The sequence below is a fragment of the Jaculus jaculus genome, chromosome 2, assembly GCF_020740685.1.
Source record: "Jaculus jaculus isolate mJacJac1 chromosome 2, mJacJac1.mat.Y.cur, whole genome shotgun sequence".
In the NCBI taxonomy this organism is placed as follows: Eukaryota; Metazoa; Chordata; class Mammalia; order Rodentia; family Dipodidae; genus Jaculus; species Jaculus jaculus.
The window spans coordinates 206,415,311-206,443,063 of record NC_059103.1 but is presented as its reverse complement, the minus strand read 5'-3'; the positions used below and the strand labels follow the sequence as shown (position 1 = coordinate 206,443,063).

The following is a 27,753-nucleotide window of genomic DNA, read 5'->3' as shown; positions in this document are numbered from 1 at the left end:
ATATATTACTTTTCCATTAGTTTATTTTTAATCTGTGAAAAAGCAACTGGAGGTTGACCACCTGGTCAATCCGTTAACTTACTGAGCTATGTGTGCCAGTCGCTGTAGCGAGTGGGGCGGGAGACAGACCCGCACACCCTCTGGCCTGGGGAGCAAGGGCCACAAAGAGAGGCCCAGAGGTTGGAGAGCGCAGAAACTGAGTCAACCACAGACAGTGTCCTCAATGAGAAATTCCCGGGTAGGTGTCAGCTGCCCAAGAGTCTGCCATGGAGCAATTGTCTCCTTACCTTCTCTGAGCCCACATAAGTAAATGCACACACCCCCTGGCATTGGGTTTATGAGATTTGGGGCCAAGGGCAATACCACCGGGCTGGGACATTGTGGGGTTTGATTTCCTATCTCTATATGGCTTCTGTTGCTGCTATTGCTGTTGCTATGGCTATAGCCTCTGTGATTACTACTGCCATCAATGGTAATTACTCTTGGTAGTATTTATTGCTATTAGCCACCACTTCTGTGGTTGCGATTATGACTTAAGTTCTATCCCTGCTGTTAGTACTGCGCTACTCCAGACTGCTTCTGCGGTCACTAATACCATGGAGCACTTTACATCCAGGCAAGTCCCAATCCCTTCAACTTGAACGAGGTCATTTAATACTAAATAATATCTCTGTGAAGTATGTGTCACTATTGGTTCCATTTCAAAAGTAAAGAAAGTGGAACACAGACAACCTAAGTAACTTGAAAAGTTCGTTAAGAGCATAAATGGGTATCAGGCTTTTGTCAGTGGTACAGCAGGTGAAGATTTTCTCTCATTTTGTGGGTGGTCTGTTGGCTCTGTTTAGGGTATGTTTTTCACACACTAGCTTTTTAGATTCAGGAGATCCCATGGGTTGAGTGGTTGCTCAATTTCCAGGGTTACTGGGCTCTTATTCAGGATGTCCAGGTGAAGCCATAGAGGGATTAGGGAGGTGAGCGTGAGTGCTGCTCTCATGGCGAGCCTGACAACCTGTGCCATGGTGACAGCAGTAGACACTGAGGACACTCAGAATGCGCCAGAGCAGAAATCTGGAACTTGCTGAGCGCTCAACGCTAAGTAGATATGTAACACACCCTCCAAGGCTCAGGGCACATGGTGGAGGAGAGAGCAGAAAGATGCTAAGAGCCACAGGGTGGGCAGGAGTGTCCCGAGGCAGTGACCCCCCCCCCCCATGACTGCTGCTCTCATCACTCATAGTTCATAACTCCATGGTGAAGACCCGTTCCCCACTGAGGAAGGCCCTCGGTAGAATGGGTGCATGGAGGAAGGGACTAGAACCCACACATGATCTGTCCATGCAAAGTTTCTACTTAATAAAATAGAAAAATAAAAATAGAGCAGAGGATGAGAATTCCTTAGTTATGGAAAATATGTCTTAAAATTTGAACATATAGGGAGGAGAAATGGTTCACTGGGTAAGAGCCCTTGCTACATAGGCAAGAGGGCCTGAGAGGGCTGGACACTGTCTGAGTTCTCGTTCCCAGCACCCATGTGAAGAGCTGGGAATGGCTATGGACCTCTGCAGCTCTAGACCTGTGTTGGGGAGGGGCACTTTCAGAGGAATGGGGACAAGACATCACTGAGGGCTTGTGAAAAGGGTAAGCTCTGAAGTCAGTGAAAGACTCTGTTTCAAGGAAATCCATGGATGGGAAATAAAGGAAGTCACTCGATGTTCCCTTCTGGTCTTGGCATGCACAGAGCACACAAATCTATACATGGGCATAGTTACATACATACACCACACCCATGCCACACACAGCACACCACACATGCAAAAAGAAATTGAGCATATGGCACACAAAAAAATTTTTTTCAAGGTAGGTTTTCACTCTGGCCCAGGCTGACTTGGAATTCACTATGGAGTCTCAGGATGGCCTCAAACTCACGGAGATCCTCCTACCTCCGCCTCCCGAGTGCTGGCATTAAAGGCGTGCCCCACCACAGCTGGCAAATTTTCCAAACTGATCACTAGCCCATATGGCCCTCCTGTTCCCATACTGGTTAAAGCTTTCTTAATGCTTTTCAGTTTCAAATGTCATTGTCAATCTTACAATCTTGTTTCAATATGCACTTCTCTTGTACACAGGAATATAACACATATTCATTGGCCATTTTTTTTGTGTATGTGTATGTGGGGTGTGTATGTGTGTATGTGCCAAAAGACAAGTGTTATGCTCAAGTACCTCCAGTTTTTCTTAAACAGGGCCCTTCATTGGCTTGCATCTCACCAACTAAGCTAGACTGACTGACAAGTGAGTTTACAGGATCCTCCTGTCACCATCTCCACGGCGTGGCATTTGCGCAGGAATGGGTATCAGAACACAGCTACTCATGCTGCTTGGCAGGTACTTGACCCGTTTAGCTTTCTCTTCAGCCCCGTTACCTATATGTTCTTATATTTCCCACTAGGTAGTATTTGCATCTTTAGGGCAGAAGCAATATTCTGTTCATCATAAGCAGTGCTCATATGTTGTTCTAGAAGCCTTCAGTTTGCTTGTCTTCTGATGGGCAGAAATTCTCTGAATAAAAAGTAATTCTCAAACTTTATTATGCTGATAAGTCCCATAGGGAGCTTATTTAAAATTTATACTTTCAGGCTTCACCTAATGTTATCCTGGGTGGATTCTGGATTAGGTTCCAGGAACTTGCATTGTACCATGCACCCCAGATGATTCCAATGCAGGTGATCCCAAACATGGAGCAACACTGTAGTGTAGCTTGGCATACTGGCCATGACACAGGCTTTGGGCAGCTGTCTGCCACCAGAGCCCATGACTCACCCACCACTGAGATGGAGGAGAGCTCCCCACCATCACCATCATCCCACAGAAGGAAGTAAGAGAATTAAGCTCTCTCCTGACTCCCTAGTCCTCTCCAGGTCATTGTCTAGTCTGCGTTATGTCCAAGGTGTCACCTGGCAGACCTGAGGCATGTGGTGGTGTGAATGTGAAATATCCCCATAGCTTCTTGCATTTTGAGCACTTGGTCCCCAGCTGGTGGCAATTTGGGAAGGTTGTAGATGCTCTGGCTGGTAGAGCCTTGTTGAATATGTATATAATAGCTGCTAAAGCTCACCTGTGAGTCGTACTCACCTGTCAGACTCGTCCAGGGGCAGTCCTTCCATCTCAAATCTACAGGAGCAGCCATAGTCTTCAAAGTCCCGGGGACAGAGGCCAGCCACACATTTCATGCCATTCACAAACTGGAGCAGCAGGGGGAAGTTGGTGAAGACAGCCTGAAGCCAGGTGAAGTGGGAGCCCAGACAGTCTGCAGATGGGCAGAGGGCAAGTCCTGGTGGGCATGGGGACTCAACTCCAGGAGGAGCCTTGCTCCTTGGACTCCCCACAACCCTGGCTGAGGGAACATCATCAAATGGTAAGCACCTACTATATACTTGGACTTTTGTGAGAGAAAGGAAAGGAGGCAGGTGTCCACCTAGTAAATATTTACTCCTTCCTTATTAACAAAACTGACAATTTCTCAGGGAAGGTAAGCCTTTCTCGAAGTCTCTGAGGACATTTTACAGTTTCTGAGCTGGGTCAGCCCATACTTGCATGCCAGTGGTGAACTAGAGCTGAGCGTGTGACCCAGACTTGGTCCCAAAATACTTAAGGGGAAGTTTGTTAAAAGATCCTGGAAAATACTCGTTTCCTAATAAAACACAATGACATCCTCTGCTCTATACTTTTCTCCTTCCTTAACTGTGCATAAGCTGGCTACAATTGCAGCAACTGCATTGCAACCAGGAGGTCCCAAGCCTAACATTCAAGAAAAGCAATATTAAGCCTAAGGACCCCAGTTCGAGGCTCGGTTCCCCAGGTCCCATGTTAGCCAGATGCACAAGGGGGCGCATGCATCTGGAGTTCGTTTGCAGAGGCTGGAAGCCCTGGTGTGCCCATTCTCTCTCTCTCTCTCTATCTGTCTTCCTCTCTGTGTCTGTTGCTCTCAAATAAATAAATAAATAATTTAAAAAAAATAAAAAAAAAAAGAAAAGCAATATATTCAGGCAGGACCACAGTGGAGGAGGACAGGCAAGCCTGCTGGGTCTCTGCTCCCTGGATGGAGCTACTGCACCTGTCCTGATAGCTTCAGATCACTTTCTGTGTGGCAGAATAAAATGTCTTCATGACCCGTGGATATCTATCTGGCTCAGTGCGTCTCTAGTGACAGAACTAGGACTATAAAATGATAAGGCAGGGTTGGAAGGGAGGCGTATAGACACACAGGTTTTGAGCACTGACCATGAGCAGGAAACTGGACTAGGTATTTTCAATACCACAGTAGTTAAGAGTGGCCTAGTGCATGATGCTACAAAACATTTGCCATAGACCTCCCATGGATCCCGCCATGTGGCACTATTCTATTGCTTCCATCTCATAAGTAATGACAATGAGTCATGCCCAAAAGACCGGCCAAGGGCACGGACTCACTCTAAAGCACGAAGCAAATGAAACTGACCAAAAAAGTTATGAAGTTATATTTCTGACTATAAACCTCAGGTTGGCCTTCTCACTCTCGTCTTTTCTGGCAAGGGAGCATTCCATGCTAAAGGGGGTGACCCACAATGCCTGTATAGAGTGCACAGGGTCCCAAGGAACTGTGAAAGGCTGAAGTGCAGTCCGTGAGCACCAGGTTCGCTTGGTCATTCTAGTTTCTTCCCACCTCAAACATCCTTTTACCTAAGGCTTCACTTGAAAAACCAATTCAATACTGATGGAAAAATGTATCATTTATAAAGTTTTCATGTATATATGTGTTCATGTAAATATGCATTTTCATTAAAAAATGTGCAGGCCACATGCAGTTAGTCACAGGCATATTTTATTATTTAATTCGTTTTTGTTTGAGGCAGTGTATCACATTAACTGGACTGACCTGGAATGAGTCCCAGGCTGGCCTCAAACTCACACTGATCCTCCTACTTCTGCCTCCCGAGTGCTGGGATTAAAGGCACGTGCCACCATGCCTAGTCCCACAGGTACGTTTTGGATGCAGCTCCATGCCCAGCTTCTTCTAACCCAATAGCCAACCCCGGTGTTCCTGCCAAGGCCAAGTAGTATAGCTTTCATGTGACAAGCACTGTTCATAGTTGACGGTAGGAACCCTCGTGATGCTCCATCCATTGTAGAATGCTCGACCTTTAGAAATCCTTAAGCTTGGGGCTGGAGAGATGGCTTAGTGGTTAAGCACTTGCCTGTGAAGCCTAAGGACCCCGGTTTGAGGCTCAATTCCCAAGGACCCACGTTAGCCAGATGCACAAGGGGGCACACGTGTCTGGAGTTCATTTGCAGTGGCTGGAAGCCCTGGCACGCCCATTCTCTCTCTCTCTCTCCCCCTCTTTCTCTGTTGCTCTCAAATAAAAAAAAATAATAATTTATCTAAAAAAGACATCCTTAAGCTTTACATGTATTTGTGGTTACAGAGAGGGAACCAAACTGTAGTGGAAAGAATTAAGCCCTGTGTTCAGAGAAATCTCCCTTCTAGCCCAGAAACCTTGAGCAAGGCATTCAGGTCAGCCTCCTCACTTGTACAATGGGGAGTAGTACCCTTCCCTTCCTGGCAAGTTTGTAGTCAGGACAAAGATGAAGGTACAGAGTGACCGCTTGGCTGGCTTGTAACAAAGTGTCACTATCCCGACAAGGATGTGGGTACACTGTGGACAGCTGGCTGAGTAATTCCAGGGTATTCAGAGATAGACTCTCTTTCCAACCCTAATGCTTGGTGGAGAAAAGCAATTCCAGGTTTACTTACCAAAAATCTCAGCCACACTTTCCACATTTTTAAACACCCCATTGAAGAATGTGGTATCTGTGTAGAAGGAAGGAAAAGGGAATTAGTGCTTGGGTTTCCACCTCCTTTGCCCTTCCCGTCTAGTGAGGCCAAACCTTTCTTCTTTTCTGAGGACAAACTTGATCTTAGGCTAACCTTCTGGTACCCCAAGTTATCCTTGGAACCTGATAAAGATGAAACATGGACTATGCTACTAGGCAGTATTGCTCAGGGTACAACAACAACAACAATAATGATATAAATAAGTAATCGTCCCCTGGATTGAGAGGAATTATAGAATACAAAAGCATGGCAAGACGTCATTGCCCTGGGTCCCTGCAGTTGGGATGACTATTACAATTGTACATGTCTCAGCTAGACATCCTAAATTTTCTATCTATTGTCTTGTTAATAGGGTGCCTTCTATGGAGAATTAAGCCTCTGGGCAAAGTCTGGTCTGTGGCCAATCTATGTGAGCCCTGTTCCCTTGTCCTGAGCTGACATCCAGGGTCTGCTGGACCACTGGGCACATCGTGACAGTTCTCCTCCTGCTGGAGAGGGGGTGCCACTGTGGCCCACTGGCAGGCTGTCTTTCCTAGTCTGGATCTTGCTGAGTACCCAGTGTGGCCTGTGAGTCAAAGTCATAGGGTGAGGGCTGGAGAGATGGATTAGTGGTTAAGCACTTGCCTGTGAAGCCTAAGGACCCGGTTCAAGGCTCGACTCCCCAGGACCCATGTTAGCTAGATGCACAAGAGGGCACACACATCTGGACTTTGTTTGCAGTGGCTGGAGGCCCTGGCAAGCCCATTCACTATCTATGTCTATCTGTCTCTTTCTCTGTCTGTCTGTCACTCTCAAATAAATAAATACATAAATAAATACATAAATAAAAAGTCATAGGGTGGGCATTGCATTTCCTATGAGAATTATGCCATTTGGAGAGAGGCCACTTGTCATGTCAGTCTGTCTGGGGCTCGTCACTCACCCCTTTACTTGAATGGGTGCTGGGAGCCCTCCACCACCGAGCTACATTCGCCAGCCTCCAACTTGAAGTTCTGTCTCTGATAGGTTGACAGTGGGCTCTCAGTTCAGGGAAGACCTCACTAGCTGGTTCATATGCAATATGTTCTCCAGCAATGTGCATATATGGGTCTACTAGAGAAATCCTTATAATCGTCATTGAGACAATGTCCCTGCCCTGAGGAGCAGCAGCCCTCCTTTTCTATAAGCAGAGCTCTGCACTGTGTCATCCACCCCTCTTCCGTCTATAGGGAACCTCAGAGCGCAAACTGGAGTCCAGGCACAGCCCCCACCTAATCCTCACAAGGTTGCATTGACTCTCTTTCCAGGTTTCCCCTCTCCACTGTCCTCAGTCTCAGATGAGAGGTCTTGGGAAGGGCCAGAGAGATGCTTTGGAGTTCCATTTGAATAGCTTTGCTTGCACATTCTACCACTGAAGGACTCCGGGACACATTTAGAAAAGGATAGTTCCTCTACCAGTATCCTAGAGGTACTCCGCTTCCAGGAAAAATCCGAAGGATTCATACTGGTATATATTTTTGACAATTGGTATATATATATATATACAATCTCTATCTATCTGTCTGTCTGTCTATCTATCTATCTATAATATAATGTATTATATGTGATTACAATCCTCTCTCGCTTCTCTTCACCACTCTCCCCCATCCCTGCCTCCCTTCTGCTGAAGCCTTTCTTCTTCCCAACTAGTCTCTGTTGTTGTTGTTGTCATAGTGTGTGGGTGTGACCCAGTGAATTTAATCAGAACTACCTGCATAGGCGCAGGTGGGGTTATAGGCAGCTAATGGCAGCTGGGGGAGTGAGGGACATTTTCTGCCATGATGTAGGCACTGGTGGACCTACTGATGTTTGGTGAAAGTCCTGGAGGCAAATCCTGTGGAAGGTTTGGGGTGTCCAGAGCATGGCCCCCTGTAAATAAGAGAGAATGAAGTTAGTGCAACATTGCCACCACTGCTGGCTGGGTGAAGGTGACAGCCTGCAGTACAACAAGGATGCCCATGTGTGACTGATATGAGCAGTCGGAGATAAAGGGGCGGCCGGCGTAGCCTGGTGTTTCCTAGGGGTTGGCCTTAATAGTGGTATTCCTGCTCAGGAAGGGATAATGCCTGACAAGTTCTTTGCTGTCGTTACATGTGAAGCTACAGTCTCATTTAGATGGTGAGTTTGTTTGGCGGCTTCTTTTGGGGAGGGAGAGGTACGTGTGTACATGGGTGAATTTGATGTGTACATGTGTATATGCATATTCATGTGCGCACATGTGTATGTGGAGATTAGAGCCATAAAGCCCTCCCCATGTTATTTTTTTGATACAGGGTCTCTTAGTGGACCCAGAATTCACCAGTTTAGTTCTAGTAGCTCGACAGTGAGCCTCGGGGACCCTGTCTCTCCAGTGCTGGTGTTACAGGCGCATGGCTCCATGCCAGGCTTTTTACATAGGTGCTGGCATCTGAACTGGGGTCCTCACGTGTCCATGGAAATAAGTTTGCCAACTTTACCATCTCTCCAGGCCCCGGAGGCAGAAAGAACTGCAGGCACGGGAGAGACAGACCCAGGTTTCCAAGGAGCTTGACACTGAGATCATGGCTGTCCCCTGACTATTAGCCTTTGCTTCCCCTGAGAAGCAGGCTCAGTAAGCAATTCGACCCCAGATCCAGCCAGTCTGGAGTAGGAGTCACTCCGTTTTCATCAGTGCCTCAATGACTGTGCAGTTGACAGGTCTAATGTCTCACTTTGAACAATGTCACTGGGAGTTACAATGACAGGGTGGGAGGTGACACTATGCTCCAGCACACCCACTGCTGAAGCCAGCTCTTCAGCGTGGAGGGCACGTGAAGGCAACCAGGCTGGCCTGGGCCCACAGATGGGAACCAGCATCTGATGGCCTCAAACCCATCCTAAGGTCCCGCCAACATCTTCTCCTGTGATGGAAGAACGTGGGCTGTCCGAACCTGGGTCACGATTTGCGCCTTCATCAAGTTGACAATTATGCAGATACCTGTCAGTGTGTCATGATCCAGAATCTTCTCCCATCAGACAGCCATTAGCTGATATCAGCTGTGACAGAAGCCTGTGAGGTTCCGTGTTTGGGAAGATGCCTCCGATGGTCCTGGATCTGATGCCGGGCTTGACCACGGCAGGGTGATACAGCTGGTAGCCTCGTTCCTGGGCTTCGATACTCTGACCACGTGGACTTGCCCTCCTCTCTTCTATGTGATCTAACCTGTGCACAGGGTGTGGCCTCTGCCGGGAAGCTTGGCCATGACCCGACCTGACTGACCCCGCTCACCACAAATGGGACAGTTTGAACAGTACCTTTCTTTTTTTAATTTAATTTAATTTAATTTTTTACTGACAACTACTATACTTACAGACAATAAACCGTGATATTTCCCTCCTCCATTTTCCCCTTCACAACTCAGCTCTCTATCAATCCCCTCCTTCTCTCCATTAGTCTCAATTTCATTTTGATGTCATCATCTTTTTCTCCTATTATGAGGGTATTTCTAAGCACTGCGAGGTCATCCTCACTCTGCCCCTGACTTTAGAGGATTCTGGGTTATTTGCCCATCTTCTGGTACTCTGGGCTTTGACCTTCCACCCTGGTGACATCTACAACAGTACTTCCATGTTGATTCTCTGGGGTTTCCTACATATCTGTCCTTCCCATGAGACTAGGGATCTCCTGAGGGTAGGCTCCTCTTCCTCATGCTGCTTCAAGGCCCGCTGCTCACGTGGTACACCTACCAACAGTCCACACTGCTGAGTGAGTTGAAAGAAACCATGCAGGCTGACTTGGAGGGAAAGATAGGGATCCCAGAACCCAGTAATACCTTGGTGACCCAAGACTGCGAGCCCTGTTCCAGCACCAGATAGAGAAGGAAATGAGAGCAGTCAAGATGTGTGATGAGCCAGAGCTAAGCAACAGTGGAGAAGTAGGGAAGGTCATAGTGAGAAGGGCAGCTGTGTCTCAGCCTCAGGCCATGAGGAAGGAGAGCTATGACTTGAATTTTTTTTTTTTTTTTTTTGCTGCCAATCTGATATCATTGTATATTCTTCCAATTTTAAACCCCTGGCTCAAACTTTCAAATGATACATTGTGCTAAAGGGAACTGCACATCGCTTTGTTTCCAGCACAAGTTTGGTTCCTGTTTTCTATATTTTTTTAGCGGTTCCATTGGAGAATGATTCTCTCCTGTCTGGGAACAATGGTCTTTGGCAGTGTTCTCTAAAATGCAGACTTTCAGACCAGGAGAGGCACACAGGACTTCAGCTCCATCGGAGACCTCACCCCAGAGACCACGCAATAGCTTGGGCATTTGGGCATGAGCACCCCAGAAATGAACTAATCAGCTTCCCCCGTTTCCGCAGAGACTATGAAAATGCTGATACTTCCTGATGACTGCATCCCCGCTGTCCTCTGCGCAGATAAGCCACCTTCCTCTCTGGACAGGACGGTGGCTCGCTGCCATGCAGCCTCATCATGTAGGCATCCCTTACCTCTGCGACATGTGCACTCTGCTGGGCGTCCAGGTTTGACCTTTGTGCCCTGCTCTGCCCTTGATTACTGGTAGTATATTGATGGTCACCTATTCACATTAGTGACTTTAAAAAAAAAGCCATCCTGGATTTTAGGTTGTGTGTCCCAGAGACAGATTTAGATCATGCACCAAGTCCACCTGAGGTGGGAGTGAGGGATCCAGGGGCGGGAGGACAGAGGCGTGTGATGAGAGAGGGAGTCGGGTAGGCTGGTCCGAGGACCAGAGCCGGTGCCACAGTTTACACGTAACGCTTCATCTAGTCTCCCCAGAGCTACAAGGTTGTGATCGCCACGTACAGCCATGAAAACCAAGACCCAGAAATGAAGCAACACTGTCCTCTGGCCTGGCACGTCAAGCTTTCCTGGATCTGGCTTTGTGGCCTCTGCTCCATCATCCCCCACCTTGAACTTTATACCCCTTCCTGTTGACATCCAAGACCACCCTTGCCACCTACCTTTGCTTGCACTGCACCCTGAGTCTAGGGTTCCCTCCCCCCACCCCGGTCCTGATATTCTTTCCTAACTGACCCTTACCCACGTTTTACAGTCTCACTTGAAGTTGACGAAGCCCCCTGGCCTCCTTTGTTGTACAAGAGACAGCATCTCGTGCTAACTTCATTTCACACACAGCCTCCTCTCAGTGCGCCCCACCCCCCTCTGTTTCAATGATCCATTTATGCCGTTGTTTCCACATTACACTAAGGACTCACTGAAGATGATCACTGCAGTCTTACAGTGCGTGTTTGTATTTTCATTGTGTACGAAAGAGCACAGGTTCCATCACGTTGGTTGAGTGACTGAATGAACGAACACTCCATAACTGAACCACACCCCCAAGTGCCCTACCAGAATCACAAAGCAAACTTAGAGGGTATCATTTCTAGGGACTGAGCAACAAAATCTAGAAGCAATTTTGGGTGGGATTTATGTATCAGAATATTATACACAGAAGAGGAACCAGGAATTCCTCCACCCCTTTCTTCCCAGCACCGTTTTTGAGGCTCAGTAGGAAAATAGTACAAGTGAGAACTCACGTGCCCCACGGGGCTGTGGGTTAACCTCCAAGGCACAGCTCCTGGATGGGCCAGGTAGACGGTCTGAGGAGTCCCTTTCCTAAGCTGAGACCGAATGAGCAGCACGTGACTTGTGCCTTTGGACAAGCGAGGCAGCTGGAGGGCGTCGAAGCGAACGCCTGCTGGCTGCGCGGACAAGGAAGCGGCGGGTATGGCTGGCTCCGCACTGTTGCCCAAAGGCTCACTCGCGGGAGACTTGGGGTGCTGCTGGGAGGTGGAAACCTCAGGAAGGAGCACATGGTTGGAAACAGTAGGAGATTATGGGTGTGCCTTTGAAGCGAAGGTTCACCGGGGTCCGGACCCCATCTCTCTGCTCTGCGGTGAGCGGCTTGCTTTCCCACATACCGCTGCCACAGAGGCCTGCCTTATTGCAGGCCTGCGATGAAGACGTCGACTGAACCTTGTGAAATCATGAGTCAGACTAACTCTTTCCTCTTTTAAGTTGATATTTTTTTTTCATATTCTTTTGTTCACTGTGATGGAAAACTAAAACAATGCACAGATCATCGGGCTGGGATTCCGTAGGGGACGGACATAGGGTGGTACCCCCAGGACTCCAGGCTTGGCAGCACAACTGGCTGGGTACCCTGCGGCTGTGTTCTAGTAGCGTCTGCTTGCAGGTCTCACCCTCCCCTATGCCCACATCCCCTGTGGCTATTCCCAGCCCATGGTGGTACAGGCAATGGGCTGGGTTCCTAGCGACCAGAGGTGTCTTCACATCCACGCTTCCTGGATGATCTTGCCAGTCTGTCCTCAGACCAAGTTGCCATCCAGAATGTGTGTCCTGCCCTCCATCTCCCTCTCAGTGCAGAGATGTCTGGTGGCCACCTGGCCTGTCCTGCTTTCTGCTCCACTTTTTCTCACAGGTACACAGAAGTTTCCTTCATAACCCTCTCATCTCTATAGGCAGAAATCCCTGAGACAGCTCTTTACCCTATAGCTGGAGATAAGTTGGTTGGGTGCATGGTCCTATTTGGATGGTGGCCACAAATGCGCCCCGCAAAACTACCTTTAGGCACAACACATTTAAATTCATACATAATCTGTATATTTCCACCTCATGTTTCCATGACTGTGACTTGTTGGATGCCAGGTGTTTGTGTTTGAGGGTAAAAAAAAAAAAATCTCTCAGAGAATAACAAAAGCATTTGTCAAATAGTATCTAATAATGGGTATTATTATCATTTTGTTACTGAAATACAGAAGAAGCAAGAAATGTACTGGAGGGAATGGCTCAGTGAGTAAAGTGCTTGCTGTAACAACATGAGGGCCCAAGTTCACATCCCTAGCACCCCTACACAATGAATGCCAGGCATGGTGGAGTGGATTTATAATTCCAGTACTGGGGACGTGGAGACAGGGAATCCTTGCAGCCCACTGGCCAGAGAGTCTAGCGTAATTGGAGAGGACTGAGCTTAACTAGACATCCTGTCTTAAAGAATGAGGTGCAGAGGAGCCTCCCAGCACTAACTCTGCTCTCCACAGGCGCACCACCCGCGTGCTCCCACTTACATTCGACTCACGTGGAGACACACTCCAGAGAAAAGAAAGAAAGAACGGAGGAAAATGGTCATTGTGAAACTTGTTTTGTGTGTGTCTCCTGCCTGTATTTGTGGGTGTGGGAACACACACATGCAGTGGTCAGAAGACAACCTTGCCTGTTCGTCCCCACCTTCCACCTTTTCTTTGTGAATGTTTTTTAAAAGTATCTGTGGTGGTTTGATTCAGGTGTCCCCCATAAACTCAGGTGTTCTGAATGCTAGCTCCCCAGCTGATGGATATTTGGGAATTAACGCCTCCTGGAGGGAGTGTATTGTTGGGGGCGGGCTTATGGATGTTATAGCCAGTTTCCCCATGCCAGTGTTTGGCACACCCTCCTGTTGCTGTGGTCCACCTTCTGTTGGCCAGGGGTGATGTCCACCCTCTGCTCATGCCATCGTTTTCCCTGCCATCATGGAGCTTCCCCTTGAGCCTGTAAGCCAAAATAAATCTCTTTTTCCCAGAAGCTGCTCTTGGTTGGGTGATTTCTACCAGCAATGCGAACTGGACTGCAACAGTATTTATTATTTATTTATTTATAGCCAGTTTATTATTATTTGAGAGAGAGGCAGAAAGAGGAAGAGAGAATGGCACAGCAGGGCCTCTAGCCACTGCAGCTCAACTCCACACACATGTACCACCTTGTGCATCGGGCTTTATGTGGGCACTGGGAAACTGAACCTGGGTCCTTTAGCCTTGCAGGCTAGTGCTTTAACCACTAAGCCATCTCTCCAGTATTTAAAATAATTTTTAAAAATATTTTATTTATTTGTTTATGAGACAGGAAAAAAGGGTGAGAGAGAGAGAATGGATGTGCCAGGGACTCTAGCCCTTGCAAACAAACTCCAGATGCATGTGCCACCTCCTGTATCTGGCTATGTGGGTACTGGGGCATCTAACCTGGATCCTTTTGACTTTGCAGGCAAGTGCCTTAACTGCTAAGCCCCTTTTAATGATTTTTACTGGGGACTTTAATATATGAAAATATTACAAATTGGTCATATTCTCACTGGTTTCTCCTCCTCTGTGCCCTCTCCCCATCCCACTGTGGAGGTAATCACTGCGAGGTCACGACTGCACCAGTTGGCTTCTGCATGGAGAACAAAGCCTCGTGGCGTACTTTCCCACCGAACGGCTCTTACATTCTTTCTGCCCCTTTTCTGCGATGTTCCCTCAGCCTTGGAGTGTGTGTTAGAAACCTACTTCATTAGTTAATTAGGAGATGTAACTATCTTAAAAAGCGAAAGGAAGGGCTGGAGAGATGGCTTAGCGGTTAAGCGCTTGCCTGTGAAGCTAAGGACCCCGGTTCGAGGCTCGGTTCCCCAGGTCCCACGTTAGCCAGATGCACAAGGGGGCGCACGCGTCTGGAGTTCGTTTGCAGAGGCTGGAAGCCCTGGCGCGCCCATTCTCTCTCTCTCCCTCTATCTGTCTTTCTCTCTGTGTCTGTCACTTCAAATAAATAAATAAAAAATGAACAAAAAAAAAATTAAAAAAAAAAAAAAACGAAAGGAAGAGAGAAGGATCGTCTCGGTGGACGTACTCTGCTTCACGGAAGGTGTTTGATCCTAAAGCCACCTTGTTTTCAAGGCTGGGCCCCTCGTTGCTGTTCGGTGCTGCATGTGGCCGGGCCAGCTGGCCGTGAGCCTCAGGGCTTCTCCCGTCTCTGCCGCTCGCTCACCATGGGCACTGCGGAGGCTGGCTTTACATGGCTCTGGAGCACTTATGTACTGAGCCATCTCCCTATCTATCTATCTATTGGTTATCTATCAGCTATTTATCTATGTGATGGAAGTAAAAGCAGGGGTATTCAAAGAGTAGCTCTGATCAAAAGGAAATTAAAAGAAGAAAATATTAAGTATCGAGGAAAATAAGTTTTGAAAAATAGAGGGAAACATTTCACTTAAAATGAATGGTAGGGAAGAGACTGATAACCTTCCCACTTCCACCTCTGTGAACAAGCTGCGTCTAGGCATGGATGGGATTTAGCATCACTGAATTGGGGTCTGGGGAAGGGAGGAGCTGCTGACACCAACTTCAGTTACCCTGGCAATGAGAACCCAAACCATGACAAGAATGTTTGAACCAAAGAAGAAAAATAAAAGGAAGGAAGGAGACTCAGGAACCAGTGGCCAGCTGTCCTGTCTCTGAGTGAAGGGCTTGGTGGGACTTGGAGGGGGTGTTAGCTGGCTGGGAAGGCTCTGACTCCTGCAACAAATGGTTAACTTGCTATTTCTAACTTGCAAACTTCTGGGCCAGATTACAAACTCTTTGTTCTGTCTGCTGACTTGGGTGATGGCCAATGCACAAGGATCAACCAACGTTGATGGATTCACATTTGAGGTGCGTGAACATCATTGCTGTTTTGAAAAATGCCTAGGAAGTTGAGGGTGAGTGTGGTTCAAGAGTTGCTCTGAAGGTGAGGGGGAAGGAGCAGAGCACTCACACCACTGACAGGAGCTGCCACAGAAGGAAACAAGTGGTGGGTGCTGTGACAGTCTGTAAGTACACACACAAGAAAGCATGTAGGGGGCTGGAGAGATGGCTTAGCGGCTAAGGTGCTTGCCCGCAAAGCCAAAGGACCTCCATTCAATTCCCCAGGACCCATGTAAGCCAGATGCACAAGGGGACGCATGTATCTGGAGTTTGTTTGCAGTGGCTAGAGGTCCTGGAGCACCCATTCTCTCCCCCACTCTCTCTCCCTCCCTCCTGCCCTCTTTCTCTCTCTCAAATAAATAAACAAAATATATTTTGAAAAAGGAAAGCAAGCAGGAAAAAGGCCTGGTGCCTGGGTGAGGCAGACTTGATGTCATCATCCAGAGTGCTAAGGAGGACTTGGGGCGTCTTAGGTTTGGATGGTGTGAACTCACTTCGCATGTGAGGATGGGAGCATTTGCCCTTAACATTAGATGCACCTGCTGAGAGGAAGACAATGCTGCAGCATGTCAGGAAGACTAACCTGTCCTCGGGAGTTTACAGTCCAGGCCCACGAGCTCACGACCAAAGGGAGTGAGGGAGTGGAGCCACTCTTCCAGGTGAAAGGAACTTGTTCACCAGTCACCTTACTTATGGCTGCCCACCTTTTCCTGTCCTGTGTGTTCACATACTGGCCAGGGTTCTCACCAATGAGCAAGTGCATAGATCTACAGCTTAACACGGATGCTTGCCTCCTGACACTCATGAGGCAGGAGGATGAAGAGATGCTGACGAGCACATCAAGTGAAGCCTGGCAACAGCTCCCAGCGTGCACACGAGACAGTAACGCGCTCAGCTGGCAATGCCGTGACAAACAGCGCTACTCACCGACCCAGGGCACCATCAGCACACTCACTGCGAGGAGCACAATCATGGTGGGAGAGCAGACGACGGGACTCAGGCACAGACCGGAACTGCTCCCTGGGAGAGAAGTGACAAAGACGCTGTCGGGAACCCCAAGAGCGCCAGCAGAGGTGTCACGTGTGCCTCCGTGCACCACAAGGCACGTGCTGAAGGAGGAGTCCCGAGAGGGTCCCTGCCCCAGCTTGAACACTAACGTGCAGTTTGGCATGATGAGATAGTGTTCCCTGGTGGAAACTCAGATTCTCCATCTGTAAAATGGACACCTAACTGTGTGCTCCTTGAAGACCCAGCCATGGCTTGGCCTATTCACTCACTTATTACCGCAAGCCTCACATGGGGGAGGAGGCAGGAATTCAGAAGCTAGGAATTCACAGAGAAGAAACCCAGCTAGCTCCCAGAATACACCAGCATTTCAAAGATCTTTAGCAGGCTGGCTTTGAACCTAGGATCACTCCAGATATGATCCAATCTGGTGACCACATGGTGGCGCTGTCTACTAGCAAGTGGTTTCTCCCAGCAGCATTTCCACCTGCCACTGCTTCCTTGGCTTCTCTTTTTTACTTACTTCATTAAAAAAAAAAAAAAAAATCATAGTGGGCTAGAGAGATGGTTTAGCGGTTAAGGCGCTTGCCTGCAAAGCCTAATGACCTGAGTTTGATTAGATTCCCTGATTAGGTCCTGGTCCCGGGGCCCACATAAAGTCAGATGCACAGTGGTGCATGCATCTGGAGTTTGTTTGCAGTGGTCGGGGACTCTGGCACGCCAGTTCTCTCTGTGTCTCTGTGTCTGCCTTTCTCTGTGTCTCTCTTTTTGTACATAAACAAAAATATTTTTAGAATCCTCGAGGATATGCTTCCCGTTGAGCTTCCTGCCCCCCTGCCTCGTTGCCTCTTTTCACCACCTTTCTCACCTCTCCCTCCTGTTTGTCCCCCTTGTTCCTCTAAGAAACTACAGTCACTTATTGTTGAGAAAGATGCCAGAAATGCAGATGGAGAAAAGACAGCCTCTTCAACCCTGACTGGGTGCTGGGACAATTGGAGCTCCACATGTGGAAGAATGAGCCTCGATCCTTCTCTCTTAAGTCAACACCAAATGGATCAAGGATCTTAGTATAAGGCCCAAATCTCTGAAACTGCTAGAGAAGAGAAAGGAAGAGAAGTCCGTCAAGATACAGACATAGGGAAGGACGTTCTGAATAGGGACCCAGTCGCTTAGGCAATAAGGCTAGCCACCAGCAATGGGACGTACCGCAGGAGTGCGGTGAGTAAAATGTCCCAGGCAGTGGGTCACTGTCTGAAGCAGAGAGGTCACTCACATGTGCAAGGATCATGCATTGCAGCTAAAGGCTTCCTAGTGTGGGTTTGGAAAGCTCGCCGCGCCCCTCCCGCACCCTGTTTGCCTGACATGAAGGAGGAAGTTACTTTGGGACAGTGGACTTCCGCATTTTCACCTCTGGTCCACGTTTTAGAATTGAATCCCCCTCAGGCCATTCTGGTGTCCACCTACACCAGCTGAAGGCCACAGCCATCCAGGATGACACGTGAGCAATGGCACGGTGACGTGGCCCTCTGGCTCCTCCCGCACATGCAGCGCTTTTATTTTTCTCACCATGTTTCAGGGATGCTCTGCCGCGAGCATCCTGTGTCTCAGTCTATTCAAGCTAAGGACCACCTTTAACTTCGGCCAGGGCTGAGCGTGGCCCTGCACACACACATGCACCTGTGCACACATGAACAGACACGTGCATCTACAAAAGTCACGTGGGCAGGGAGAGTGGGGGGTTCCTGAATGGGTGCAGAGTTTCAGTGGGGAAAGGCCAGAAAGTTCTCCAGGCAGATGTAGAGACTTCTGACAGCTCAACCGCCTGCTGAAAAATGACTAAAAGGGCGAATTTCATGCTATACTTATCTTACCACGCTTCTTACAGCAACGTTATGAACACGAGGAGCCAATTCTCGTGTTTATTATTCCTTCGCTGTGTCTAGTCCCCACTGACCTAGATCTCTGCACAGAGTGCTAAGACTTCTTTTTAAAGTCACAAGCCTCCTTTTCCAGATCAGGGCTGAGATGGTCCTTAACTTGCCAAACTGCCTTTGAAAGAGACACAAATGCAGGGGAACCACATAGTTACCAGAGCCAAGCTTCAACCTAAGGCCATCTGGCCACATGCATGCATAGCCCACCTGCATGTTAGGCACACACCACATTACTCTAACCTAAGCCTTTGCCTCATGGGCATTCTCCGTATTGCCCCATGCTGCCTTGCTGGTCATGTGATCCAAAAAAGCAGCCTTGTGATAACTGTATATAACTCATGATGACTGTTAAAACTCACTCTTCAAGCCCTCCGAGTGTGGCCTGTTTATGCCTGGGATGGGACCAAGAGGCTTCCCCAGGCCTTGCCTTGGTCTCCATGCCATGTGCAGAGTCCTGGATCACCAGGCCACCACCTTGTGTCAAATGCCATTGTCCACCTGTGCTGTCTGAGAGCCAGGCCCCTGCTGGCCAGGCAGACCTGGCTGGGCTGGGGAGATAGACTACGCTGAGTTCTCTGAGTTGGGTACTAACACCGTCTAGAATTCATTTTTCTGGGCGGTGACTAGCACATGATGGTGGGTTTTTTTTGTTTGTTTGTTTGTTTTGAGGTAGGGTCTCACTCTAGCTCAGGCTGACCTGGAATTCACTATGTAGTCTCAGGGTGGCCTCGAATTCATAACGATCCTCCCACCTCTGCCTCCCGAGTGCTAGGATTAAAGGCTTGTGCCGCCACACTCGGCTTGTTGGTGGCTTTTTCATGCGGCATCGTGAGGAGCACAGGGGAGAGGTTCGTGTACGCAAAACGCCAAAGGAGGCAGGAGCTCAGTGCTCAGCCGCAACAACAGCGATGATCAGAGTTGCTCGCCAGGTGCTCTGGGAGGATGTTTGGCCCCCGGGAGCTGAAGGGCCCTTGCTGAGGTGGCAGGAGGGGTGTTTTACTAGGGGCTTCCAGAAGGTGCAGCCCACCTGGCATTTCATCTCCTCTGAGAGCTCAGAGTGCCTTGAGGAGTAGTGTCCTGCCTTCAGGGAGCCCTAAGGATAGGATGTGACTCCCCATTCTCCTGTCTTGGCTCACTCTTTTATCTTCTTCCTCTTTCCCTCCATCCACTCTTCCTTCTAGCTTTTCTTTTCTCTTTCCTCCCTTCCTCCTCTCCTGTTTCTCCTCCCCAACACTTTCTTCCTCATTCTATTAGTCTTTCCATTTTTCCCTCCTCCTCGTCTTTTCTCATCCCTCTTTCCTCCTCCCCCCTCCTCTACCTCACACCGCTGGGAGAAGAGGGTGCTTACCGTGAGGCTCCCTCTCAATGCACATTGGATGATCGAGTGATGCTGCAGCGGATGAATAAAGTCTTTTATAGCCCAAGGAAAGCTGTCCTGGTCATGTGAGCATCTCAGGAGCTTTGCACGCAAGCTGGCAGGTGGGCTGCCTCTGGGGGAGGAGGTATCTTAATGCTATGTCTTGGCACAGCAAAAGCTCTATATTAAGCGGCCCCATCTTGAGGGCCGGAGGAGACCCAGGCTTTAATTAGAGAACAATGGCTACCCTGTTCCACACACCGCACCTCACTACAATGACTCAGAGGCTCTGTGATTATGTCTTGGGGTCACTAGGGCAAAACTCTTGGGGAAGAGAGATGAAAGTAACAGGGGGACCCTTTGATGAAAGGGGCAGGCTTTCTTTAGCCTAGTCATTTCTGTAGCAAAAGGATCTCTGGGGTGATTCTTCTTAGAGGTCTCTGTTCATATGGGGAATTTGATGCCTCTTTCCCTTTAGGATTGTCTGCCTAAGCTGTAGGCTTCAGTGATGCAGAACTTAATAACTGGATACCTCAGGTTCCACTGCCACCCATACTGTTGGGTAGCGGTATACCCCACTGCTGATTGATCTTGGCTCCCACATCGACTAAATGCAGACAATCCTCAAATCTTGTGAGGTATACCAGGTGTAGTGCAGAGAGGTTTTCGACCTCCTCTTCCTCCTCCTCCTTCTCTCTCTCTCTCTGTATATGTGTGTATGTGTGCATGTGTGTATGCATGCATGTTTTAGTGTGTCCAAATGCATGCTAACCTCATATAGGTCATTCATCTTTTGAGATGGGGTGCCATCAAGACTGAAGCCTTCATCCTCTCTCCCATACACTTGGACACAAGTAAGTTTGGCTGTGAACTCTCTGAAGAAGCCAGACTCACCAGATAGTTATATCAGGGTGCAGTGGAGTCACCCCAGCAGACTCCACTGAAGGGCTTCTCCAGGAAGGAGCTGTCCCTGTGCGCTAAAGCTCCTGTCTGTAACTGTTAGGTCACCTGGATACACTGGAGACCCGGGCCACACTGGCCCAGCCCTGTCTCACAAGCACAGAAGAGCCACTGCTTCTAACACTGTCAAGACGGTGCAGACATATGGCTCAATGTAGCTAAACTCATGTTCTTGGCATCTCAGATCTATAGCATAATGCTAAGATTGTAACCACTTACTTAGGTAGTTGTTCTAGTCCTTTCCAAGGGAGTTGAGGATTGTTCTTCCATAGTCTACAACAGGATATGGTTTAAATATGAATTCCCCCCCAACACACACACACACACACACACACACACACACACACACACAACACGCACGCACGTGTGCAATCGTGGGCTGAGTGCTTGGTCCTAGCTAGTGGCACTATATTGAGAAGTTCTAGAAACTTCAGGAGGTGGAACCTAGCTGGGGGACGTATGTCACTGAGGGTCAGATGATTGGAGTATCTTGTCCCTTGTTTCCCTCTCCTGCCCTGTCTCCCCCCCTGTCTGTCTGTTTCTCTGTGTCTCTCCCTCTGGTTGGTGTCTGCAAAGAGATGAAACTTTCCTCTCACACATGTTTCCAATGTGTTCCAGAGCCTGAGGCTGTGAAAGGACAGAACCCTCTGAAAATATGAACTCAAATAAATTATTCCTCTCTAAAATTATTTATATGGCATGATTTTTCACAGTGATATAAAATTAATAAAACAGCTATATCTCAATATTGCCACTGGTGACATCTGGGGGTCAAGTCATTCTTTTCTATGGACATTGTCCTGGTATTTCAGCATCTCAGTTCCACCCACTGGATGCCATAAGAACTCCCTACCCCAACCTCCTGAAATTGTCACAACTGAAAGCAATGCTTCTGGATTGTCAAGGTTGAGAGCCACCAACTTCCAACGTCCCTGGCGCTGACTTCCTCTTCTCTGCTAGAATCGAATGAGAATTACTTTTCCCAAGTACACACACGTAAGAGAAGAGCTGGTCTAATGAGAGTTTAATGGCAGATTTCATTAGAGCAGCAACTGACTTCTTCATTCTCACAGGCCTATACTATAGTGAACTTGGTAAAAATAGGATGATACATATAATCACAACACTTGAGACACACCCCGGGGCCAAGTTGCACAAACATACTTCTCCGTCTCCCTATCATCCCTCCCATTTTGTTTCACTGACTTTCTTTCTTTCTTTTTCTTGAAGTTTGGTCTCTCTCTAGCCCAGGCTGACGAAGAATTAGCCTCAGGCTGGCCTTGAACTCGCAGCGATCCTCCTTCCCAAGTGCTGGCATTAAAGGTGTATGCCACCACACTTGCCTCTCTGGCTCTCTTTCTATTGTCAACTTAGTTTGTCTTTGGCACATGAAAGAAAAAGAAATAAGAGTGCAGTTCAAGGAAGTTGCCCGGGTAACCAAGCAATCTCTTCTCATCTGGAGCACACACACACTATCCCATCTCTTGTCCCCTCAGTTAACGCTAGTGACCACAGAAACGTGAGTTGGAACCCTCATTCCATGTCATCCCTTGAGGGTTGCTCATCACACTAGTCTTTACCTAAATCAGGATTCACTTGGCTCAGAATTCTTTGGCTCAAGCCTTCCTTAGGTTCTGGGCAGTTCACATGTGGACCCTATTTGTTTCCTGTCATCGTGGCTGATGTGATTGAAGGTGTGTGATTATGAGAAGCTGACCCTCAAAGGTCCTCTGAGCTCTTGTCCTTGATGTTAGGTTAGATCCCTGAACAGGCCTCAGAGGTACCCCACATTTGAGCCTGTCCAAGTTTATTGTCATTACCTAGTCACTGCTCCCAGTCAATGTGGTAGCTGAGTCCACGCAGGGTCTCAGGCCCTGCTCGTGGGCTCAGGCAATCTCCACGCTTTATTTTCCTTGTGATAAGTTGCTCTTTGATGAAACTTGGACATCCTTCCAACCAAAGCTTCTTAATTTATACCACATTTATCCATTAGGAGTCTGTTTACCCCTAGAAAGTTGCCTGCAACTGTCTCATGGTAGCAAACTCAAAGACTATTCTCAAGCTTCAAAACTCATGACAACAAATTCTGATAATATAAACAGTTGCATAACTCAAGCATTCAGTGATTTAAAAGGAATTTTTCGGTGTGCCTGGACAAGAACTGTTTGACTGCTTTTTGTCATAAGTTCAAACTCTACGTGACCAAGCCTCTTCTTGTTCACAGCCAACATCAGGGCCCTGAACCATCTTCTAATGAGGGAAACTGTTATATACTTGGCTTAGGAACAGAAAGTGACTTTTCTCACCAAAAGGACCACAAAATTAATGACTTTGCAGAGCGCTATGGTGACACTGTAGAGAATCAGCACGAGGCACATATGTCCTTGGTGATGAGGGACATTGGGCTCCACACGGGGCCACCAGAGAGAATAAACTTGCTTCATCACACTTCTCTGGGAGTCGGATATTTACAAGGAAATCAGGGAACTGGCAGACTTGGGAGGAGTGAAAAGTGACTGGATGATATGAAGGGGACGTATCAGCATGTGGGTGTGTCCCTAGCGGGACTCAGTGGCGAGTCATTAGGCAGAAATCAAGTTGCTTTGTGAGTCACATGATTTATTAACACTGCATCCCTGTCAGTCCTGCTCACTGCATCCCAAGTTCATATTGGTGCCCCGTGGTTTCTTCCACGCTAGGCCGTAGCACGGGGGACTGCTCTGTGGTCCCCCAAGCGGGTAGCTGGATGGTCACTGTCCAGCCCCGGGGTTCAAAGTAGGATTAGGGAGCTCGCCAGGGTAGTTTCTCTAGATCCACGGCTAGGGTGGGGTCCTTACCCCTCTCAGAAGTGGTGGAGGAGCTGGCAGCCGGTCCTGGTGGAAGTTTCTTGGCGTCATTGTGGGGGCAGATCCCGGACACGGTGTCCCTGTCTCTGCCGTCAGAGCCCTTTTTTGTGTCTGGAACCTCTATCTGTGTCACAGTGTGCATGGCCAGTGGTAGCTGCTGGCGTGAGCGTGCCTGGGTGTGGGCGAGTCCCCATGCTTGTCTACGGCACGTTCTGACTTCACTGTGTCTTGTCTGCAGTGTAGCCATGTCTACGTTTCACATGTCCCGCATTGTGGGAAGCACTTTTCATATATGCATTACTTATTGGGAGGCGTGTGTTCCTAGTATGTAATAAAAGACTACTATCAGCAGATATCAGATTCTCAGAGGAAGAGCTGCTCTCATTGCCTTGCCCCGAAGATCATTCCTAAACCTTCCAAGCCCACAAGGAGGCTCACAGTACACTCCCTTTGGTCCACAGGTTCTGAAGGCACATGACTTACAATAGAGGCCTTGGGCCACATAGTTTCAAGGTCACCTTTTGAACAGGCTGGAGACTGCGTCCACAAGTTCTTCCTACATGACTAGCTTCTGTAAAGTCTGGACACCAATGTTTATGAGATTCCCTGGCTGAAGGTCCTCTGCTGGAGAGGCTAGTGCAATTACTGCCTGCGCCCCCACGTGGAGAGAAGACCTGGAGGTTCATGCCTGGGCTCGCCTGGAGACTGCTCTACATGGGTTCACCTCTGGTGACCTGTGTTAGCATCTCTTTGCTACAATGCATGGTGAGTGTGATCATATCAGGGCCTTTATAAGCTCTGCAGACTGACTGATTCAGAATCTTCTTTGGAACCTCTGAATACAGTAAGACACACAGAAGAGAAGTCAGGACAAGATGTCAATAGAAACATCTCACTCTTCCTTCTAAGGAAAGGTTTCATAACCTCATTTTAGGGGCTTAGGAGATTATCTTGATCCCATAGCATGGCAAGTCTGATTAATTGTACATAATCAAGTCATTAGTCAACTATATAGCAAATAACATAAGAATCTCTTTAGAGGATGGACTCACTCTTCTTCAGTCTGTCCTCTTGTAAACTTCCTAAAGTCTCAGGTTTGAACACCATCAGGCACTGTTAGAGTCTCTGTGCTGGCATATGTAGACTAGTGTATACCTTCCCCCTCAGTTCTCCAGGCATTATGAGGGTTTCTTGAGCCTAGATCTTAGGTTCCCATGACTCTGAAGTCGCTGGGGAAGCATCACACAGATTTCAATGCATTGCACAACTTCACAAGGGAGAACCAAGTGTTGCTTCAAAGAGAGCCTCTTTCACTTTGTTCCTGGATGACCTAGCTGGAGCCTGCATGGATTTTGCAAACATGGCCAAGCAAGGGTGAAGACTTGGTGCTTTAACTCACTGTCAGCTTCTTAAACAAACATGCAGACATTCTCACGGCATTTTTGCTTCAAGGCTGAGAAAGTAAGAAGGTAGTCAGTACGTGGACATGGAAACAGTACAGAGACATAAATCACGACAGTGTCAGCCACAGTCAGGTTCACCCAGAGGACAAATGCAGGCCAGTGTGAAGACAAGGAGTCACTTGGAAGGGATCTATGTGAAACCCCCTTCTCGGCAGCAGAGTTAATAAAGAACCAGCACGTTTTCCCACTCTCTGTCCAGTGCTCTCAGCCCTAAGCTAAGCTGTGTATAACTTATCTCCCCAGGTTTCATGACATGAACGCATACTCATTACTATGAAGTTCAGTAAGGCAACAAGTGGTGTGGATGGAGATGTCAACAAGGCCAGGAGGAAAGCAGCGCTATTGGCGTTTTATGATGGCAAGATGTTCTCGTTCCTTTCTGTACACCAAGTAGAGGGACGTCTGACCTTGACCACCAAACCCACATGCAATGTTTGGCTTTTATAGTAAAGAATGGAGGCGATGGTAGGAAGAGGAAATGGGACACATAGTATTATGGATGTGCATAAGAAACAAGGGACCTGTGATTCAGGGAAAGGAGAACAACTGAAGAAAGATGTTAAACAGAGCACCCACAGTACATATGGAAGCTAAGAGAAAAGTCAGGAAGGCATTGAGGGAGAAATGAAGCCCAGGAAAAGCCTGTGAGAGGCTAAGGGTCTGGGAAGTGGGAGATGATGGAGGGTCAAAAGAACAAAGACACTTTGTAGAAGTGTTGGCTGAGTTCTCAAGATCCCATTTAGTCCATAAGGAAAGATTCAGTGGCTAAATTGCTTGTTAAAGGTAGCACCGTACAGAACTGGACCATGTGAGTACCTGCTGATAACTAGGTCATCAACAGAAGGGGCTCTCCCGAGAGGAACCTCTACTGAGAGGGCCAGGATTTTCAGCAGCCCCTGGGCCAGACAGCTCAGGCTGAAGGCATGAAAACACAGCTAAGGTGTTGGTGTTGGGCAGGACAAACCAGTCCAGCCACTTTGGGCTGTAGAAGTAGGAGAAAAACCAAAGGCTTTGAAGGCATCAGGACAAGGATGGGGGAACCATGAACTACTTTCTTGCTACCTTCAGTTCCTTAAATTATTTGTATACATTTTTCTTTGGTTGGGAATTCCAATGTTCATGTGAGCTTTGTCTCATGTTTTATTTTATTTTTAAATATTTGTATTCATTTATAAGGAAGAGAGAGAGAGACTGTATGGGCAATGCATCAGGGCTTTTGCCACTGCAATTGGATTCCAATGTCTGTGCTACTTTGCACATCTGGCTTCACATGGGTACTGGGGAATTGAACCAAGATTTCAAGTCTTTGAAGGCAAGCACCTCTAACTGCTGAGCAATCACTCCAGACCATCATTTTATTTTTGTTTTTCTCTTTAGCTTGCATGTGGGCTCATAGCTCAAGTTAAAAAAGAAAGCAACAGTATGTGATTGGGCTGATGGTTTTGTTTTTCTGAACTCATTGAAAACACTAAGGAGGGGAGGTGGAGGGATTTCTCAGTGGTTAAAGGGGCTTGCTTGCAAAACCTAATGGCCCGTTTGGTTCCCCAGTGTCCACGTAAAGCCAAATGCACAAAGGGGTACATGTATCTGGAATCGGTTTGTGGTGGCAGGAGGCCCTGGCATGTCTACACTCACTTTCTCCCTCTTTCTGCCACCCCTCTTCAAATAAATAAATAAATAAATATTTTTTAAAGAAAACTCTAAGGGGTGTCTGCATAATCACAAATAACCTACAGTCTCTGTCCAGGCTTGGTGTTGACTCGATCCCTAGCAGTTCTCTGACCCCTGCTAAAGTGAGACAGAGTGTCAGGGGACAGAACCTTTCACAGTCTGTGCACACTGCTGAGCTGCAACCTGGGCAACCTGCGTACTTACTGCGCGAGTGGGACACCTTCTGCACCTTCTGACAGATCAGGGTTGCGTTCTTCAGAAACCAGGAGTAGTGCTCCAAGCAGTACCTGAGGGTGAGTCAGAGATGAGAGAGGTCAATCTCCTGGGAGTGACCATGAGAAGACAACCAGAATCAAAATAGTTGTTTCAGAGCCGGGTGTGGTGGCACACACCTTTAATCTCAGCACTTGGGAGGCAGAGGTAGGAGGATAGCTGTGAGTTCGAGGCCATCCGGAGATTACATAGTGAATTCCAGGTCAGCCCAAGCCAGAGCAAGGCCCTACCTTGAAAAAAACAAAATAAGGCCCTACCTTGAAAAAAACAAAATAAATAAAAAATAAATAAAATAGTTGTTTCACAAATAGGAAAGTGGCCAGTGATCCTAGGGTGTGTGGGAAAAGGCAGTCAAGGAAGCTGGTTTGGAAAGAGCTCAGACTTTGAAGATAACAAAACTGATTTTTAATCCCACATCCACAATTAATTATGATATGTGACTTTAGGTTGTGTATGTAATTCTCTAGACCTTTAGTTTCTTCATATACTAATGAAAGATAATAAGGCTTAATAATATGCACAGAGATGTTGAATAGTACTAATGTAAAAGGCTCAATAAATGACAATGTTTATTTGTAATTCTGGGAGGTTCCTGCTACTGTTAGTGGTGCAGCAGATGCTTTCTAAGGTACTATTTGGCTCTTGGTTTGGGATGACAGTATGCGCCTCAAAGCATTCCAGTGAAGCAGTCACTGGTGGGTCCCAATTTAACCAAAGACAAGCTGAGCCTCAGAGATTAACTAACTTCTCCAGTTTGCTTTCCAGTGGCTATGTGGATTTTAACTCTGGTTGTCCAGCTGGTACTAAAACACCCTGCTGTTCAAATAGTCCAAGTGTCTGGCCCAGTAGCACATAGCTTCTAAGTAGTAGA

General features: G+C 47.8%; 2 protein-coding genes across 2 annotated transcripts in view; both read right to left on the bottom strand.

The window, feature by feature from the left end:
- Positions 1–19,768, bottom strand: part of Oc90 (otoconin 90) — a 39,319-nt gene extending 19,551 nt beyond the window's left edge. Inside the window, exons 1-5 of the mRNA XM_045144411.1 lie at positions 19,661–19,768; positions 16,301–16,393; positions 7,694–7,759; positions 5,792–5,848; positions 3,133–3,307 (exon numbers count right to left, since the gene is read on the bottom strand). Of these exons, the coding sequence (XP_045000346.1) occupies positions 3,133–3,307; positions 5,792–5,848; positions 7,694–7,759; positions 16,301–16,393; positions 19,661–19,685 (416 nt within the window). The 5' untranslated portion in view covers positions 19,686–19,768. The remainder of the gene's footprint in view (positions 1–3,132; positions 3,308–5,791; positions 5,849–7,693; positions 7,760–16,300; positions 16,394–19,660) is intronic.
- A 5,116-nt stretch (positions 19,769–24,884) lies between these two features.
- Positions 24,885–27,753, bottom strand: part of Hhla1 (HERV-H LTR-associating 1) — a 39,778-nt gene continuing 36,909 nt past the window's right edge. Inside the window, exons 15-16 of the mRNA XM_045143562.1 lie at positions 26,814–26,896; positions 24,885–24,928 (exon numbers count right to left, since the gene is read on the bottom strand). Of these exons, the coding sequence (XP_044999497.1) occupies positions 24,885–24,928; positions 26,814–26,896 (127 nt within the window). The remainder of the gene's footprint in view (positions 24,929–26,813; positions 26,897–27,753) is intronic.